General features: G+C 38.8%; 1 protein-coding gene across 1 annotated transcript in view; it reads right to left on the bottom strand.

The window, feature by feature from the left end:
* LOC137182073 (integrin alpha-5-like) overlaps nt 1–21,165 on the bottom strand; it is a 47,912-nt gene that overhangs the window by 16,596 nt on the left and 10,151 nt on the right. The window contains exons 3-18 of the mRNA XM_067588353.1: nt 21,058–21,158; nt 19,784–19,907; nt 18,665–18,726; nt 18,430–18,475; nt 18,097–18,222; nt 15,286–15,330; nt 14,949–14,992; nt 14,670–14,726; nt 11,748–11,800; nt 10,072–10,280; nt 9,079–9,270; nt 8,949–8,994; nt 8,748–8,861; nt 7,798–7,853; nt 7,100–7,257; nt 4,122–4,259 (exon numbers count right to left, since the gene is read on the bottom strand). Coding sequence (XP_067444454.1) covers nt 4,122–4,259; nt 7,100–7,257; nt 7,798–7,853; nt 8,748–8,861; nt 8,949–8,994; nt 9,079–9,270; nt 10,072–10,280; nt 11,748–11,800; nt 14,670–14,726; nt 14,949–14,992; nt 15,286–15,330; nt 18,097–18,222; nt 18,430–18,475; nt 18,665–18,726; nt 19,784–19,907; nt 21,058–21,158 — 1,571 coding nt within the window. The remainder of the gene's footprint in view (nt 1–4,121; nt 4,260–7,099; nt 7,258–7,797; nt 7,854–8,747; nt 8,862–8,948; nt 8,995–9,078; nt 9,271–10,071; nt 10,281–11,747; nt 11,801–14,669; nt 14,727–14,948; nt 14,993–15,285; nt 15,331–18,096; nt 18,223–18,429; nt 18,476–18,664; nt 18,727–19,783; nt 19,908–21,057; nt 21,159–21,165) is intronic.

Here is a 21,165-nt window from a genome sequence, read left to right as displayed (position 1 = left end):
TAATAAAATGCTTACAATAAACATCTGGGAACGGTTTTATCAAATGGTACCAGCAGAAACTCATTTTTAAAAAGAAGCATCAATGACTATAAAGGGAACTTGACTAATTTTACACATCAAAGTCTGTTTCCAGGTGTTGGAAAGTACTAGTGCATAATTATGTGCGAGTTGAATTTAATTTGTTGTTCCAGAGGGAGAAGTGCGAAATCTGATAAATTGCCTCGAATGATGTCACCAGAATATCACACCAGAATCTCCAAATGAACTGTCGTTGATCGAGTTGCGTTGTGGGTAATATAGGTGCCAAGTCTTGACAAGTAAGAAAAATCCTTAATAAAAAAAGATTCAAATTTGATGCAACTGAACCAGACATGTCTTTTTTTATTCCATGCATTCTTTTTCTTCTTCTTCTTCTTTTTTTTTTTTTTTTTTAAAAAAGGGTCAGCCACTTGGGGAATCAAAAATGCTCTGCCAGAAATACAAGTGAACTATGGTGGACTACCATATAGAGAGGTAATTACAGAATGCACATACATTGACTGGCTACTGCTTAAAGTCTCCATCCATTCAAAAGTATGTTTTTCTTCTTGTTCCTACAGTTGGATGTTTGAGCTTCACTGAGCAGAATGATGTATGTGCAGAGTTTGACTGTTGTCTGGCTGTTTTCACATTCATCTGCTGAAAATGGAAAGTTTCTCTGCGGTCAGTGAAAATCTGATTTTAAGTGGTCGGCCTCTGAGCATGACTTGTGACATCACAACTAGTTTGGAGCTAACCCTGGTCCAATATGGAACTTACATAAGTGTGATGTGGAAACTTGAAGACTTTGGTGCACAAACACTGAGAATGGACTTTACAGTGAAATACATCTGCATATTTGTACATTCTGGATTTTTTTTAATGAAGGAGAAGAGGTAGATGGCAGGATTTTAAAGGTGCAGTGTGTAGGATTTAGTGGCATCTAGCGGTGAGGTTGAAAAACAAGACAGGCCCTCTCTAGAGCCAGCATTTTGTTTGGTTTGTCCGTTCTGGGCTACTGTAGAAACATGGTGGTGCAACATGGCGGGCTCTGTGGTAGAGGACCTGCTCCCTATGTAGATATGAAGACCTCACTCTGAGGTAACACAAAACACAATGATTCTTATTTTCAGGCGATAATACAGTAATTTTTCATAACTTGCAACATACAGTTACATAAGAGTGCAAACCCTACCAGCCTGTCAGTGCTGATTATCTACAATGCTATAATGGACATGGACTGACACTGAAATGGTGTGAATTCACAGTAAGGCAGGCTAACCATGCTAGCATCTAGTGGAAACTAAAGTGTTAGCATGAAGCATCAGGGCCCACACTCTACTGGGATCATAGATGATTTTTGCATCTGTGTTCTCATCACTTAAGCTCACTGAGCAGTGGATCAAAAGTCTGTCAGTTCCTTTCATATGAGGATTTCATATGAGGAGAAGAGAGAGCGACAACAGGTTTGATTCATGGTGTTGCATTAAAGGTTTTTAGGCTGAAAAAAGTCGGGTGTATTCTGTTAAAAACAGCCAGTTACAAGCACATGATATACACACATCCCCTTATATCACTCACATAAACATGTGCACACTTTCAGGCTATGGTTCTTGCCTGGTGGAGGAGAGCACTGGCAACATACATAAACAAACCACAACCAGATGTCTGAGGGCCAAGCGCCGCCCCACCCAAACAGAGCTGTCAGTCCTCCCTCTGTGTTTTTGCAAAGCCATGACTCGCCAGTCCTCCATAAACCCTCCAACTCTAGGAAACAAAAAAAGAAAACTACCAATGGAGACCAGAGTGCAGTAATCAGCTCTTGCTCCATCAGCTCTGACCCTCAACCTCTAACCATATGGGGTTCAGCACTATAAAGGGGTCTTACATTTGATTTCAATTTTAAGATGGCAGCCTGTAACCTCCGTCTTTGCCATTCAAATAAATTTCCTGCGTGCAAAATGTAAACAGCAGGAGATGTGCTGTGGTTTTCAAGAGTGAACGTCTGTCGGTAAAGTATTGTGAAAATATTCATCAGGCCATGTGTTCTGCTCTCTCTCTGCTGGAAATCGTTGTGGTGACCATCTGTTTAGGTCATAAAATGCAAGGCGTGTGGCTGTATAAGTGGTTTGGTCTAGATGTTTAGTGTGGTAATGCAATATATAGATACACTTTACAGCTCGACACAGATACACTTCATATCCTCCTTCCAAGGAGAAATTAAATGGCACAGTTCCCCATGGATATCCAGGTTGGAAATTTGGGAAAGATTTCTCAACCCTGATGTTTCTGAAAAGGGCTTTTCCAACATCATGTTCAAGCAGCAAAACACTGTAAATTAAATAGATGAATCCACTGGCTGATTCATACTGAACTCATTCACTTTAGGTTGATTGAAGCCATCAATCAACAGATGTAATTATCACATTTAATGTGAAAGTTTTTCAGTCTCAAAACTTGGAATTGGACAGTTTTTTGGGGAAAAACTTTACATTTTTGTCTGACATTCACTGCTGGATGTGAAAGTGCTGTGTAGCAATTAAACCCAGCCGACATTACTCGTTGGGTTAAATCATGCATTCCATGCCGTGATTTCTTGCATTGTAATCAAATGAAATATAAATCTAAAGAAAATTTGAAACACATGAAATTTTGAACGCAGAATTTTGGCCGGGAAACACATAGGGCCCTATTATCCTCAGATAGGGTGCAGGTACAGATCCAAGTCTTAATTCCTGGCATGTGGGTGTGACCAACACACTTTTGCAATTTTCTCAACAATCAGCGTTGGCACACTCTGGGCTCGGCCAGGCACAAAGTGGAGGAGAGACTGAATACATTATTAGTGGGAGGAATGCATTATGTGCAGGTGGAGTCGAGACGGGCCTCAGTAATGACTGATCACATGAGCTCCTCTCATCCCCTTTAAACGCAGCAACTGGGGAAACAGGGGAGAGAGGCTGTGAAGCACCACAAGTTCCAAAATAAACATTCAGGACACCCCAAATATTAACATACATCAATCCACAGATGCTGACAATGGTAAAATGAAAATAAAGCTGCTGTGTTCTCATGTGTGCTGCCACTTATTTTGTGCAAACAATAAATATAGGATAATAAATACATTTCAACTCCACAGTTCTCCTCTGCATATTTAAAAGTCCTCATTTATGCTTTTAAGTTGTCTTCAGGACGCATCCTGAAGACAACTGCTTTACTTCAAATGATCTGTAAGTAACAGCTTTCTAGTCTGAAAATACTGGAAAATACAGAACATTAATTACTGTGTATCTTGACTGATCCTGAAGATTTAAATAATTAATGAAGTTTCCTCTGCTGTGTCATCCACATGTTAACTGATGCACAGCAAACATGGAAAAGATCCGACATTCTACAAGTTGTTGTGGGAAACTCATCCAACAGAGCATATTTCTGAACTCTGGGTCACTAGATTATGCTCATGAGGATGATATTATTGGTAAGAATCTTCCTTAAAAACAAACTTGTGTTTTGATTCTCATGTCAATCTGCAGTAGATGAAAGAACATGTAGCAAACTGAAAGGGGCAAAACTTAACATAAATGAAAGGAGTTCTGTGATTTTGGAGACGTCTGTGTGCCTCTTCCAGCTGAAGCCATGAAAATTGCCCTGCGTCTGCGTGTGTGATAAGAGGTGCTCTGAGCAGGTTTTATCGCAAACACAATTTCATGCCAAAATGACCCCCAGAATTGCACTGCATCATCTGCATAAACACAGCCTGAGCTGCGCCTCTCCTCCCATGTCAGCGCAATACACTTCTTTGGTGCCTGGAAATGACCAAACAGACACAGATACACAAAACATAGGCTTGCGCCTCAGGAAAATTGCATAAAGACTGCATTTGGACCGCCATAATTTCCTTTTATTGACAGTTGATATTGACCAGCTAACCTTGAGGTTTGCTTTTGGCAAAAACCTTTTAATTGTTTTTTCTAAGCTGACTACAGAAACACCCAGATACAGGTTGTAACTGAGAGCAGTTTACGATGTAGACTACTGTGTGACCATTTCTCTGCTATGATAATATGAGGTAAATATGACTTCATATGAGTTTATGTACATACCTTCTGTTCTATAAGCTGTTCTGTCTGATAATTCAGGATAGGTCTGAGACCATGTTGATCCGCTGGGGCTTGAGGATCCAGACTAAAGTTCAAGCTGATGTAAATGGGAGAGAGTTTATCCCGAAACTCCTCTTCACCCTGCAACAGACAGAGATGCATGAGTAACTGAAGAGGAAGTGAATGACACAAACCCACTGTCGTCTACAGGGACCAATAAACATTCATCTGGTGTATTCACGCTCTGTCGCCCATCTGTTACTGAGCATGTTCTATTTATAGTGACATAACTTTATTTATATATCATGTAGAGACAAGCTGAGAAAACACGTTGAAACATTTTTTGAAAGAATATTTGACACTACAAATTATTAATATTTTCATTGATTTACAGTGGTATATTTTCAAAAAAAAAGGCACAAAAACAAGTTGGAGAAAAATCACTTTACATGTAAATAGACTGTATTATATATTTTTATACAACCTTTACAGCTGTGTGATTATGACTTAAGATTTGTACATTTTTATGTGTCATCTCTCTTGTCATTTGGGTTCCTGGTACTTTGGTGAACTGACAAAATGATAAGTCTCTGAAAAAAAGAATACCATACATGGTAAAGACAAAAATGAATCCATAGAAAGTTGGCAAAAATGAATAAAACTTAATGGCTTAATGTGCTGATTTGTCAGTTCTTAAGATGAGAGGCAGAATATCTGAAATGGTTAGCAATTAGCCACAAGGGTAGAAATGTCTAGCTTTTTATAGCAGATTTGTGCGAAGCTCTGTTCCAAGTAAATGTACAAGTCACACTGTGTAAAATCAAAAGCAGATGTTACAACAATAGTGGCCTAAATGTAAGATTCAGCCTGTTTTAAATTTCTAAAGAAGTGACACGAATTCCATTGGACCCGCCATGATAATGTGGCCCCTTTAAAGAATAAAAAATGGTGTGCAAACAGATAAGTGTTGACTGACAGGCGAGTGGATGGTTGGCAGTTTCAAGTCAAACCATCTCTTATCCTGTCAAAGAGCAAAGGGCTCTGATCATTATGTCCTTACAGTGAACATCTACACATATGACTTAAGTGTTTTTGTCAGGCATACTCTTTGATCAGGTCACCACTGAGTGATGAGAAGATTGGTGCTGTAGTATTTTACTTCTGTGTTCAGTTATATGTACCTCCCAAAATAGTACTTCAAACGGCAACTTCAAACCCTGTCGATTAGGAAATGACTTTAACCTCCGTCCTACAAACTAGTTAATTGCCTTCACCTGGTGATGCAGGTGCAAAACACTCTCTGATTAGATGGCTCGGATGAAAACCAGCAGGGCTCTGACTCCTGAAGGCCAGGATAAAGAACCAGAAAATGTGTTGATGATATAAAAGGCATAGATCTAAGATGATCTGAAGAATAGTCAGTTCTTATTGCACAATATTTTTGAGTTTGTAAATGACCTGTCTTTGTAGGAAGGAAAAAAATCAGTTTATTTACAACCTGGGATTTATTCTCATATTTTGGCCCATTCATGTAAACTGTTTCTACAGTAAAGTGACACGAGTGAATACAGCTGTATGATGGAGTCCAAGCAGATACAAGATACAAGCAGATACAAGCTTTTAAACAGTTCAACTTTAAAAGTGCACAGTCAAGGTTTTTTTTTTTTGTTCTGTTTTATTTTTTTGTAAACACCAAAGTTATGTTTACATTCACTGTTTCTCACCAGAACCCATTGTTTGTACCCTTGACCCCTAACTGTATTTTCTTCCTCGTAAAACATTTGCAAAACTGACTTTGTGGCTATTTTGAAGCCTTCATTGTTTAAATCAATGTTTGCTAGCTGTCAGTCTTCTTCTTCTCTGCCTTTCATGGCTCATTGCTACATTCCTTGGTGTGTTACCTACACCAGCAGCCATTGTGCATTTGCGTGCTTGTGCACAAGATACCAAAAAAATTGAGGGCCCACTAATCAAAACATGGCTCCATAGCACTAGTAGGAGTCAAAATCTCCACAGGGTACCTTTAACACAGTTATCAAAAGCTGTTACTTGGTGGTCTAAACAAAACTGAACATTTATAGTTATTACAGAGCTATTGGGCTCAAACTGAAGTTTCAACATGATATGCAATGCTTGATGTTGGAAGTGCGGCTGAAAAGTCAAACAAAATGAGAAGTCTTGTAGACAACATCAATTGTCTGTGAACACCAGACCAGAAAGGCCCACAGGACTGACTGTCAAAGTCAATGACCAGAGAGAGATATGGTTGAAAGCTCCAAAAAGCTAGTAGGTGGACCTTTGAGCCAAGATTATTTAGATTACACACTGTTCCCAGAGGTCGAGAATGAACTTCCAAGATTTTTTGTTGCTGAGCAAAGCAGTTTGCTGTTTGTATTTCATTGGCCCTGCAGTGCTTTCCAGAGGAGAGCTCTTCTTCACAATCTCTACAATGATGGTGGTGAGTACAGTGTTACTATCTATAGGTACATTCATCTATAAAATATAATAACAAAATGATTTACCTCAAATACAACAATCTTAACTCTTTCAGTTTTTCACTAAAGGGGGTTTTAGCCACCCTAACTTCTCTTTAGGATGATTTATAGTGATGTTGATCCCTTAACTTTCATATAGCTCAATATTTTTATCTATTTTAATTTATCAAATACTTATGACATTCCCCAGTATGTTACTCAGTGCTTTGTGTTTACAGCTAATTGGTGACAATGGTATAACTGATAACCATCAGTATGTTAGCATTGTCCGTGTGAGCGTGTTAATATGCTAACGTTAGCATTTAGCTCAAAGCAATAAGTACAGCCTCACAGAGCCATTAGCATCTTGTTTAATTGTTGGAGAATATTTATCTTTTTCTACCTGATAGAAATGTGCCTATATGGTATTTAGTCATTGGCAACATTTCAAAAATTTACATCCAATCTGCTTGATGCTGATGAGTAAAAACAATTAGTGTGACTGACCCGGAGATAGATCTTGGTTTCATGGCACGAGCGTTCTCCGTTGGCAAGGCTGAAGTTCTTCACCAGACTGGGCTGCTGGCTGTCCAGGAACAGAGTCCTCCTGATGGACTCTTTCTGGTTCTGCTTCACACTGTCTAACTGAACCTCCACTACAAAGCCTTTAAAATACACACATATAAAGACACACACACACACACAAGGCAAGAAAAAAGTGAATATTCCCATCGTTTGTATCTATATGCCTGTATGAAACACAAAAATGCATGTTAATGTATGCGCACACACAGACACACATATCTGCACAGACATACTATATGCATGCCTCACCACATGCAAACACACACATATACAGTGGTAAACATTATTATGGTAAAGCGCCTTTATGTGCTGTACAGTATACAGAAACACACAGAGGGCATTGCTGTGGCCCACATGACGACAACTATGCAGAGAACACAGACAATACACACCCACGCACTTAAAATAAACACACACACACTTTTCTAAACTGCCAGAGCCCACCAAGTTATCCTGTATTTACATGATTGTTCTTTTATCTTGATCTTAACTGCCAAATTGACCACAGTGAGGTCCAGCATATTTGTGGCCACACAAAGAAAGCAAGGTAATAGGGACCATCTGTGTATGTGTGTGTGTGTGTGTGTGTGTGTGTGTGTGTGTGTGTGTGTGTGCCTCACCTAGATGAGAGGGGAGGTGCTTCCCATTAGCCAGCAGGCAGAAACCGATGCTTACACTGGAGGTTAGAGACAGACAAAAATATGGGAGAAAAAAAGACTTAACATGCATGCTCACTGAGCTTACAGAGATCTCTGGAGTCTTTTCACTGGTTTGTGAGACTTCCATGTGTCTTTTTTTTTATTCAAAGTATCAAATGCTTTAGAATATCAGTCGACAAACACATTTAAATACATGTGTGGTCGTATAAACGCTCACGTAAAGGGAGGGTACGCCTCATGCTGTGTTCGGAGTCTTTCCAATGCCAAACAATATCTCATCCATTTCAAGAAACTTTCAAACCTTTTCCAACTTTTTTTTTCATAACTTTTCACTCGACACTCTCTTCATCTTTTCATTTTCTATGGAGCTACTCCACCTTTCTGCCATTTCCTCTTTTTGTCTCCAAGGCAACTAAAACAGCAATAAACATGAAAACAAGACTCACTTCTATCACCCAATCGGGCAGATACTAAAACACCAGCCAGTTTGGCAAATGCCTCTAACAGCAGTCTAAAAATGTTTTAATACGATGGTTAAAACTTGTGGAAAGAGCTTCATTGAGATTAAAAGCTGGGTATATTTCCCCCTTTTTTTCCCTCTGATCTAAGAATACCGAACATGTAGTTCAGAGCAGCTTGGACAGGACACTGGCAAACATGAAGTCATTTGACATTCTCATGGGGTAAACTTTGGAAATTGAACTAAGATGTGCGTTACATAACATTTGCAAGACTTTCCATGTTCTGTTATTGTCAGAGAGCTCTTTAACCACTCTTAAGCTTTTTGTTAAACCATTAGAGATATTTCCGCTAGAATGAAACCAACCAAATGAAATCAAACCGTGTATAATCTTCCTATTAATATATTAGCTGGGCTGAACTTTTTAGGGGAAAAAAATGGGCATCCATACCAGGACACAGCAATGGTTTCATTCCCAGTGGACAGCTCACAAGTCTTCTCTTCCTGGTTGAACATGGTTGGCTGCACTGTGAGAGAGGCGCTTGCACTCACTATTGGCCGGGCTCTGAGTGAACACACAGAGCATAAAAGGATAAGAAGAAGAAATATTATCTATATTTCTATCATTACACTGCTAAGTGTTTAAACATACCTGTATAGCACGGCTTTGTCAGCCCCAAAAGCACCAACAATCAGATCTGCAAGAGGGGGAAGAGGTGTTAAATGAAGATGAGGAATAAAGAGTAAATAGAGATCTGGAGGTACACAGTTTCCTGCAGTACCTGGGTAGCCGTTTTGATCCAGATCTCTGTTGCCTCGGAGAGCAAAGCCAAAACTGGCTGGGAAAGAGCTGGAAGCCCATTGGCCAGCGAGAGTCTGAGTGGGCGTGTCCTTTAGTCCTCCAGCATGACCGTTATAAATGAGAACCAGTCCCTGCTGGTCGTCTCCTCCGTAAGGACAGCCGATAGCCATGTCTGATTGTAAAGAGCAACAACACAATGTGAAGAATCTCATATTTTCTCATAATCGATATATAACACCCATATATGAACGTCTGAATGAATATCAACATTCTAGATATGTAGCTGAAGCTTACATGCAGAGCAGCTTACAGTGAGTGCAGCACAATATGTTTAAATTCCAATATATTTATTGATTTATTGTATCTATAGCAATGTTATAGTAGGGTAGGTAGAACTAGCAGTGTGTTTGAGGGCCAATAAACAAGTTGTGATAGTTACTGGTTTTATTTTTTGGTGATTTGCTTTGTTTTATGGTGATTTACTTTATTAGACTTTGGCTGAATCATGATTGAATAAAATGCAGACTCTTCCAGTAAGTCAGTTAGTGTTGCCAAGTTCTCTTTCACCCTTGGAATAGCATCTGAACTAGCGATTGACAGAAAATAAAATCAAAAAAAAAGTTTGATCATCAAGTAAGATAAAATAAATAAAATGCAAAACGTTCCTTAGTTTCAGTTTCAGCTTTCAAGATGGGTTCTCAGAAACTGTGAAGGCAATTTTCACCATTTTCTATAATTTTACCCTTTTATTTATCCTTAAATAGGCTTAAAGAACCCTTCAAGACGTATGTTTTATGACATATAAAATACCCTGCTTGGAATCATTATTTTTGTGTCATAAAGTTGTTCCACAAAAATGTTTAATTAACTGGATAAAAGATGAAAGATCCAATATAAAAATCACAGCTATTGCTATGCAACATTTAACTCTTTAAGTTTCAGCCACACACTGTACTGTATCTATCACACCTACCATTGAATCCATCCTGGTTGAGGTCACCCAAGGGAGCCAGTGAGCTGCCAAACCGGCTGAATGCCTGCCGACCAAGGAGGTGGGACTGGCTGGGCTCCAGCAGCAGAGGGCCCCTCTGGAGGTACACATACACCTTACCCAGCTCTTCCAGACGCCCATTGGACCCTCGACGCATAAACATTGGAGCGCCCACCACCAGATCATCCAGACTGGGGAGGCAGGCAAAAGCAAGAAATTAAAAAATTGAGATGAAGGCAGAGGAAGTAGATAAAGAGGAGGAAGAGTTGACGTGTAAATATAGATACAAGACAAGAGATATTTAACTGTGATTAAAGGGCCAAAGTTTCTTCTTTAGCATTGCGGTTTCCACTTTTAGTATTTGCACTTCAGTAGCTTTAAGGTTGAAAAAACAGTATTATTCCACGCTGTACAGCAGTATCATAGTATATCTGTATCAGTTTGTTCAAGCTCTTCATGGAAGCTATATGATGTTTACACCTAGTGAAAGATCGAAACCCAAGACTCATCAAAAGGATTTCTTGCGTATCATTTTATACAAGTTCCCCCTTAAAGGACAAGTTCACAAATTTTCAGGTCTGTCTTAAAAACAGCAGTCAGGTGTGCATATGGACATTTTTTCATTGCTGTAATGACTTCTCCTGTTATTATTGGCCATTACGACATCCCTTCCAAACATACTTCCAATGGAAGTGGTGGGGGACAAAATCAGCAGCCATTGTGTTGTGCAAAAATGTATTCCAGACTTCATCTGATGCTAATATGAGGCTTCAATAGACACAGAGTTAATAGACGTAGAGCTAAACAAATGAAGAGGGTATCTATATTAATGTCAGATAAACATTTGAACACATTTTTGCACAGATTGAGGACTGTGGATTTTGTCCCCCATCACTTGTGTTGAAAGCTCATTAGGAAAAGATCTTGTTTTAATTAACAGGAGGAAAGATTACAGCGAGCAAAAACTGTTTCAATGTTCACTTGGGCACCTGACTATTGTTTTAAGACAGAATTGAAAGATTGTGAACCCATCCTTTAATTCAGCCACATATATTTAGTATTTTTGCCCAGCCATAAGTCAGTGGGGTTTAACAGGTTTACACTGAATCACATGTCTTGGTTGAAACAGGGGAAAGGAACAAGGGCAGCTGAGTAATTATTACTGTTATGACTATTCTGTTGAAAGATGAAACACTGATACTAAATCAATAGCAATTTAAAAGGACTCAATAACAACACATACATTACAACTACCAGCAAGCATTTTCAAATCAAATACATATTTAAATGGCTGCAATACATATACCAAACTAACTACAGTTTTAAAAGGATAAGCAAACAGGGCTTCACTTGAATAGCTAAACCGAAACTCTTACAACAGTGGTTCTCATGGAGCTGAGGTTGTGACTCTTCCAAGGTGAGGAAGTGAAATTTGCTAGGGAACTTAACACAGAGAGGAACTATCCACAGTCAGTTAAACTGTCATGAAAGAGCATGAGAAATTCACACTGTTGACCTCATTTTCAGTGACCTCACCTTTCATTTTTAGTCTCTTATTTGAGCTTATATTTATATCACTTTTCTCTCATTCCACCCACTCTGTCACCCTTTCCCCTTTTTTTACCATCATCTGTGTCACCATCACTCCATTCACTCACCCATCATTGTTGATGTCCGTGGCTGCCACTGCATAGCCAAAGTAGGACCCCATCTGGAACACATTACAAACAAGACCCGGTTAGCCTGTAATCACACCACGGTGCATAGATCCCTTTCTTTTCTTTCATTTTCTTTCTCCGTGTCCTCTCTTTTGTACCCTCCACCACCGCCCCCAGAAGCTTTCGTCTTCAATCTCTCAATCCCACAATCCCCTGGGGTCTCTTCTTCTCCCTTTTCATGGAGCTCAGTGTTAGGGCTTCTGTAAGCTCAAGGAGAGGTAGGGGGTCTAGGGATCGGGGATTTGAACTCCTTTAAATCTCACTCCAAGAAAATGCTCATGGGGCTCAGGTTTTTCCGGTTTAATTTCATACCATGTATGATAAATTAGGGTCATGTTACATCCTTGGGTGACTCTCGCTTCAAAGTGATTTGTAGCGTGGCTACATGGAAGTGTGTTTAGAGACCCTTGTGAAAAACAAGCCTGAATATAAGAGGATTGACTTCCTGCATCCCACATGCAAAAAAACTTTATCAACATAAATCAAGCTGAGGCTCAGTACAAAGTTCATATTCATATCCACAGTGATATCCAAGGAGCACTGCTTTGCCATACATTCATACTCTAAGAAACATGATCAACATGAGGTGAAATCAGCAAGTTAAGAGAGTTGACCACAGATGAACTTTCCAATTTCTTTTATCCTCTTATATGCAGATGTGACTAGTAATAGTAAAGTAGTTTTATCTGAAGGACAACAGGAATAATCTGTCACACTTTGCATGAGAGCATCTGTATCCATTGTTGGGTTGATGTTTACACTGAAGTCCTTTTATATTTATTAGCTTTTTTTCCTTTTTTCTATTAAAGCTGCCCTATTATTAACACTACAACTACCACAAATACTAATATTTGTCATACTGACAATTGTTCACAGGACATACCTAGCAAAAAATTCCTGACTAACCCACCGCACACTACCTGTACAGCACCAAACAGCAGACAGACAAAGTTAGCTACGAGCTAATGAACACAATGGAGCATCTAGCAGCTAAAGTTAGCTACTAAAAGCTGGCTGGTAAAGAAAGTCAAACTTCTTAGCCAGTTATTTCCTTCAATAGTTGGTGACCAAAACAGAGCTAAAGGAGAGTGAATATTAGCCTTACATTTGTAAGGTGGACAAAAAATACAACTTCAACAGAAAATTAATGTAACATGTGTGCCATATCAAAGGTGAAAATATGTCAATTTTGTGTTTACAGCTTGTTCTGCTGCTGAGAGTGGCTAAAAATAAACTACTGAAGCTTTAAATTTAGCTAACTATGCTAACAGAAACCACTGTAATATTATAAAAGGCAATACCAAAGCAGTAAAATTCCACATTTCCACATTTGGCAGTCACTATTGCAATGACCCAGGCACAAATTAAACAGTCCATGGTACAAATTTGTCCATTTCCATTAATATGTCATTGTGTCTAAATTTCATACTATATAATGTAAAATATACACTATATACTAGTGAGAGTCCACTATTTTGGAATAAATATACAAGAAATGAATGCACTGTATCATTCTATAATACCAGGAAATGGACCAGCATCCAACATTTGTTATTGAGAAACAATGCATAGATAAAATAATTGGAATAACTGGAAATGTCTTTGGCTTATCCAGTTGATTAAATAGCTTAAAAATCAAGATACTTCATGACATTAACGCAAAAGTTATCAAATCCAATAGAACCAGAGCAGTTGTACAGCTCATTGATTTGCTGCCTTGCCCACAATGGTCTGATACCACCAGAGATATTACAGGAAAAGTTATCATGGTATTTAGTGTGGCAAAATCTCTCATGATAAACACATTTCCATCGTCTCATGGGATATATATCATCATATTGCCCAACTCTAGTGCAACTAGGCCACCACATGGGTTGTTAAACCAGTGGAACATAGCTAAACAGAGAAAATTTTGTGGTTATCTGCATCTTCACATCTCTCTTTGTTTACTGGCATAACAAATGACAAAGTTTGAGGTTTCATTCACCAGATCATCAGAGCGTCTTGCCTCTGGTGTGTTTTTGCAGCTGACTTTGACTCCATAGTCCAAGCAACCACACAGGGACCAGCATTCACCCACAGAGAGCAAAGAGTCTATTAGCCAGGAGTTCACCTCAGATCATTCTCACTATGATTTAACAGTTTACTCAGCGTCCTCCACCCTGACACTGACACCTCTGAGCAGTCACTGATGACCTCCCATACTGACGACACACAGACACAGCCACACACACTCAGACACATGCTTTCTCATGCGAGCATGATCACATGCTCTTACATTTTGCAATATGTGCACAATGAAGCCTTGTGAAAGCACACAAGAAAGTAACAGACAAATAAGTTTCCCCATGATGTAGCTGTTAACCATACTGTGAATCTAATCTGTTGCACTTTATTTAGCACTTTAATTCGCACAGGAAGTTAAATTGGTGGTTAGCGGGAGACACGTCCCACCTTAAAATGCACAGCAGATGAGTCATTTATTTGCTCATAGGAAATTTTCCAAAAGTTTGTGACATTCCGTTTTAAAAATAATTCATCCGTGGGTTATATTTTAAGCAATATGACTATAAGCCCAGCTAGTGTCTCACTGACCAACGCTGCCACTCTTCCCCTTTAAAATGCACATACTGAGTCAGTACAGTGACAACATTAACACTATCCTGGCCTGCTGTTTCAGGGTTTGATTTACAGCTTTTGGAAACCATGAGCTGTGCATACTGTAAGCTCGACCTCTGACCCTGGTATAGGCCTCTCCACAGGGCGAATTCCTTCATCTTCAACCCTCCTTTACACATGCCACTTTAAATGTGTACCCACATATGAAAAGTACAGAAAATCTCCAGCCAGATGTGCACATACCTGCTCCCCTGTCAAGTTGAGCATGGACTTCAGATCCCTTCCATTTAATATGGACACCTATATTGAGACAGACAAAAGTCATTATTGATTATAAAATATGGTTCATAATCCAAAAAGTGCATAAATATATTAGATTATTCAACTAAAATGTATTCAGCTTTATCCATTAATACTGCAGGTCTTTGTATACCGCATGTACAGTTTATTCCTTTACTTTTATGCTTTGTACACTATTTTCACTGTAAAATGGTGTAAAATGAAAATGTGGGGAGTCCTTACTAAACCATACAGCATGAGGCCTTTTGGGACTCCTGTGATGAAATCTGCAACAGGGGCAAAAGGTTAGGAGGGGTCATTTCAAAACAAGACTGAGAACTAAGAACTGAAACTGAAACACTGATATATATATATGTGTGTATTTTTTTTTTATTCTTTGTGTTTCTAAATGTTCTTGCTCCCTAAAAGACTTAATAATCCCTTTACATCAAAACACAGCAGACCATCCACAATCATGTGTGTTGAGACTGAGCGGTTAGACAGAGCTGGGGCAGGGGTCAACAAACCCTGTACTCAGCCATGTGTTTTGGGAACTCTGCACTGTAAATATGACCCTCACCTTCATCATCATCCCCACTGAACTCGCCGCCAGCCACAGAGTAACCTGCAGGAAAGACACATGGAGAGTAGAGATACAGTTGGGTTTGAGAGTAATAATTCTATTTAATTACTTCAAAAAATATAGTATTATTATTAGTAGTAATGATATTAGTTGTAGCACTGGTGTATTTTAATTCATCATCATCTTACATAAAATGGGCCTCATGCAAGAACATTTTCATACTTTTGTCCTAAAACTCTCTTATTTTTTTTCTGTGAGGTTTGCTCATACGAGTGTTCCAAGTCAGATTCAACAAACTCTCTTAACTGCCTGAACTTGTCGTAAATCGCTCGTTTCAGCCTGTTGAATGTCATCTGTTCATAAGGAGATGCACATTCACAAGATCTGATCATTAGCATAATCCATGCCCCTAAAATTAAAAATAAGGCTCCATGTTTCCCTTTGTTTGTGGACAAGTTTCATTCACAAAAAAGTTTCCAAAGAGTAAAAACACAGCACTGCTTCAAGTCAAACATATCAACTTTAGGAGTGTAAGTAGAAGAGGACCCAAAACAGTAAGACAATATGAATCCAGGAGCCAACAATGTGTTATCAGATCAGTTCTGTACTGTGACAGAAATAAAGAGGAAATGCTTTGACATGAAGTTTGATGCCTAAAAATATCCATGACTAATATGAGAGGTGGTCATGTGACAGTCACAGAGAAATTAGATGAGAGAATATTACAGCCTACAGTAGGTGATGTTACACTGTCAGCTGCAACACGACATGATACTGGGCAGAGAGCTGTAGAGAGACATGAGGCAGCTGTTGGAGTGAGAGACGTTAAGCAACTACTGAAATGTAGGAGTTTCTGTGCCAAAATATGCCAATAAAAATCATAAAATCTAAAAAACCTTTTAGTAAATCAGCAGCTATGGTAATGATAATATGGTAAACAGAATATTAATTTTGCATGAAGTTTGTTTTAGTTATATCTTTACTTTCTTAATTTCTGTATCATATTTAAACTCCAAATTAATTCAGATTAGGACATTATAATTGTAAATGAAACAAGTGTTTGTCTCCTGTGAAGAAAGGCAGAGATGACCCATTCATGACACGTATGACAGCTCTGGACCACTCGTATATTTAGTTCATACCTAAGAGAAAATTTTAAGTACAAGAAACTTTATGAATGCCAAAAATGTTCTTAAATCATTCATACGTGTATCTTAAGAACAAATCTGTTTCTACAAGTGCTTCTTGCATGAGGCCCATTGTGTTTAGTTGGAGAAAACTAATATGACTACAACACCTACTAATATATAATAGGATAATAATAATATTATATTATTATAATTAAATTACAGTAATAGAAAATAACTGACATAAATTCTATAATAAGAAAAGAAGAAAAGAAAAACTAATTATAAAAATAATAAAAATCTAAATTCATGAAATAGTTGCTGCTACAATAGCAGAAGTAGTACTATTGGTGGTTAGCAGTGAAAACAAAAATAGCTCCGTCACACAGCACTGCATCACGTTTTATATTTGAACTGACAATAGCACACAATATAGCACTGTGGCGACTATGTGCAAGCAAACAGAAAACAACAGGTTTGGGTTAAGGCTCTGATGAGAACAGCATTAACACAATACCACGGTCATGTGATGCCTACCGTGGTGTTGAGCTCATTACCGTCATCGCTGCAAAACCGTTGCTTTTTCACCATGGTAAGAAAAAATCCATACAATCTTAGCCCTAGTTTGGGTATTTTGATGGAAATCATATGTTGCCAGTTTGTGTTGCCTTTAAGCCTCTGCTTGCAGATCCTAGAAGCAAAAGTTCTTTAAGCCCCACACTATGAAAGTTTGTAAGAAATATATGAAATACTGTTGATTTTGCTACTAACAGTGGGGCAAAAATGCAAAAAGTTGCACTAGAGGAAAGGCCATCAGGTTGTAATCATCAGTTTTTATCCCTTGGAGAGAATGATTGAAGTCAGCCTGTTCATTGGAAATCTGCCTAAAAGATTATGGCATGTTGTGAGTCATGTCATGAGTCATGTGTAAGATGATATTTTGGCCTGTATGCACCCAGAGTAAAGGTCAAAAGACAGTGAATATAGACAGCAAATTAACTGCAATCCAACTGTTATTTTTCAGTTTTCTGTGTACAGTACAAAGTTGACAATTTGACATGATGGTGGTGTTAGTGGAAAATGGAAGGGTGGTAGTTTAGGGAAAGTGTGTTGATTAGATTTTTACATTTCTGCCATCCAAGTGCAGATTTTTGCCTGCTGGTGGAACTAGAAGTAATGTCAGGAGGTTACCAAAATCATTCTAGCCCCCTGGAGAGATAGAGATTCATATCAAATTTAATGAAAATCCAGTCAGTTTTCAAGGTATTTATTTTTTCCTTAACCGCGACTTACTCCTGGTTAAAATGTTGACCTTGTTGTGGTGCCAGAAAAATGGTTAAAGGGTGGCTAAAAGCATCAGATAATATCCTCTGAGGAACGTGAATATCAATATCAAATTTCATGGCATGCTGTTTGTGACTCTGGACCAAATTGTTCAACAGACTGTCAGAAAAATTATCCATCTTGGATCAAGAGGCCCTGCTGCTGGTATAAAAATGTATAGAAACAGTAAACGTAGCTGTAGCAGTCTGATAATAGTGGCAACAGTAGTATCAGTAGTAGTATAAGTAGTATTTGTCATATTAGTAGCAGTAGTGTTAGGGTTAGTAGTAGTACATGCACGTAGTCATAATAATACATCAAATTTTAATAATTCTATTATCTAAGTGTGCTTCCTCACCCAGGTAACTGTCATCATAGCTCCCGTGCACCTGTCGTGTCTGAATCTGCCCGGCAACTGACAGCAGAAAGTAAGAGGGGTAGTAGGCCTTCACAATCTCCTCCGTGGTGGCTGAAATCAGCTGACCTATAGGATGGATGGGTAACAAAGGGTTAAAGGTCAGAGGTTAAAATAAGACATGTGACTTTTGAACTCTGGCTCCTGAGTGGTTACACTGTAGTTCATCCACTGACAAAGATGATGGATTGATTTGATCTTTCTCTCTCAGAGGGAAAATCCATTTGAAGATATCTCATAAAAATCCAATGCTGTTCCACATTCTTGTGAGCTCACCTTGCCAGTAAAAGCTGCCTGGTCCTCCAAGCACAACTCGTCCACTCTGCAACACACAACAGTAGCCAGAACTGAGGAATCTGTGTGTCACCAGTTCCATCATGAGTTTCAACAAACTCTGCAAGTCTGATGTTCACAGTGTAATCTCCACTGCTTACATCAGCCAAAACAGAGAAACTGTGACTATGTGGTTATACAGAAAACCAGCAAAAACTCCAGCAAATATTTCTCTTACCTTGGTGAAGTCAGCACTAAATCCCCCCTGACAATAGCCCTGTCCAGCAGGTCCATGTCTTTCTGCAGCGGAAAAGCACCAAAATATGGGAAACACTTAAACTTCAAAGAAACTTCAAACTTTTCTTGGAGATGAAACATTCAGTTCTGTTTAGGGCAGAATTCTCTAGTGTAATTTTCATCACAGTTCACTTGTACAATGACCCAAAACTGAATTCAAGACCATCACTTTGAAAACAATAGAAGGAAACACAGAAAAGATAAAGCCTTGGGGTGAGCAAATGTGTTGCAACAGCAATTTCTTTGATTTACAGGGGGTTCCAACAACATTATGTGATCCACTTTCTATAGCTTGTGGTAACTAGTCTTTGTGTATTTATTGTGTTGTTTTATGGTTTTTGCTATTCTGCTTGTAAAGCACTTCGGTCAACTGTTGTTTATAAATGTGCTTTATGAATAAATATGACATGACTTCACTATAGCTTCTCAGCTATTCAAATACATAGCTTAAGCTTCACCTGGTAACACTTGTAAATATCAGGTTATGTTAACGAGTTTAAAAAGCTGGCCTAAATTGTAGACAGTACTCTTCTTAAAGTCCCTCTCCACCCAAAAATGTGGGAAGGAAGGTCGTGTTCACATTTATCTGCTGAAGGTGGGAACTTCCTCTGTGTCACTAAGTTCAGGGCGTATACCCATGAGCAGGATTTGTGACATCACAACAAGTTTGTAGCCAATCATGGTCCAGCATTCAACTTACACAAGTGTGACATGGAAACTTGAAAGCCTCCAGTGCACAAACACTGACAATGGACTTTACAGTGAAGTAGGAGACATCTTGTATCCAGCTGTTAAACTTTTGAAATGAACAACATTTGCATTTTCATAGATTCTGGAGTTTTTCAATAGAGGAGAAGGAGGAAATGTAATTTTAAGAAATTCTAAGTAGCTAGTTGAACTTTTTTTGTGGAGAAACTTAGTATTTTATGTTTTAAAACATGTCTGTGGGTGTTTGCATTGGATTCTTAATATCCAATGCAAACACATTTTATGTTAGCTGTAAATAATTAACAACGGTAAACAAATCCCCTGGAGAATGGCTATTATTGCAGTAACTCACCAGTTCGGCAGGGAGCGTACTCCACAAATGTTTTGAGACCATCGTCAGAGAGGTAGCAGGTTCCTGTAACATCGGCGAAGGGTGTGTCGTGTTCGGTCCTCCAGTAATACCTGGGAGCACAGGCCTGGAAAGCACAGAGAAACAGCTCAATGACAAATGAGTCAATGATCATGTTTTTGAGCTCAGAAGCATTAAACTGACCCTTCACTGAACTCCTCCCTTGAATAATGATTGTGCAATCATAGTGGTCTAATGGGGAACGAGTAAGAACAGTACTGTGTATCAGTTAAACCGAAAACACAAGAGAAAGTGCAAGTTATAGATGAAGCAATGTGTGCTCTGAAGTAAGCTGCTAACATTAGCATGCCTGGAAAAAAAATCTTAATATCTACAGTAGGAAACCTTCTTCCATGGCCAAGGGGTAGCATAACATTAGCCAACTACAGTTTGGAATTACAGGTTGCCCTGCTCATGAATGGTACAGTATATCCATCTCATGGGCGCCAGTCTCAAATGTTTACTATGCATTAGCCGACTTCTAGGCAACAGCGGTGTGCTGTAACTCACTCAACACTTTGGGGAAATGCATCTGATGTCATTTCATCCTGCCATGTCATTTGCCATACTAATCAGTTAGTGCTCATTTTGTAACCTTTATCCTTGTAAAAGTGAGACATATTGTTTGAAAATGCATACAATAAATAGTAACCCTCAAACTGTGTCAATATCTGAGGCTAGGTTACAGTACCAGCACCAACTACCCTGCAATACAAGAACAATGCTGTTCCTGTATTACCATGTCTTCTACATGAATCATCAAGTGGTCCTGGAACCTATAACTTTTTTCTGTGTGATTGTAGCCATTATATTCAAATTGAAGAGCTTTTTCAGGGTCGTTGTTAGCATTCAGTGCTCTCTGACTGTGTTTGCCAGAAGTTGCCCAAGAGACAAAGATAATGTAAAGTTTAACACAGGCTATTCAACCTTTTCTGGACAGTAACAATGTTTTTTAGTACCAAACCCATGGTTAGAGACTTTGTATTACATTTTCAGTGCACAGAGGAAGCAGTCTTAGAAATGTTCTGCAATCTGGTCTGTACAGTACATCAAGCCATCCCACAAGAATTCCCAAAACCCCATATTGAAAAACTCTAGCTAGTGTGAAAAACTAAAACATAAGCATCACACCAACAAATGTTGGCATAGCATGTAATCATACAACTAAATGTAAGTAAATAATTCAAAGAGACCAAACATCATAGAACCATTCTTACCAGGACACTGTTGCCATGGGAACGCACAGTAGCTCCAAACCATTGATGGGACTTGAACTCAACCTGAGTGTTCACTTCATTTATAAAAAAATATCGATCACCTAGAAG

Source organism: Thunnus thynnus, chromosome 4 (assembly GCF_963924715.1).
Source record: "Thunnus thynnus chromosome 4, fThuThy2.1, whole genome shotgun sequence".
In the NCBI taxonomy this organism is placed as follows: domain Eukaryota; kingdom Metazoa; phylum Chordata; class Actinopteri; order Scombriformes; family Scombridae; genus Thunnus; species Thunnus thynnus.
The sequence above is the reverse complement of the archived record's forward strand: the minus strand, read 5'-3'. Positions and strand labels throughout refer to the sequence as shown.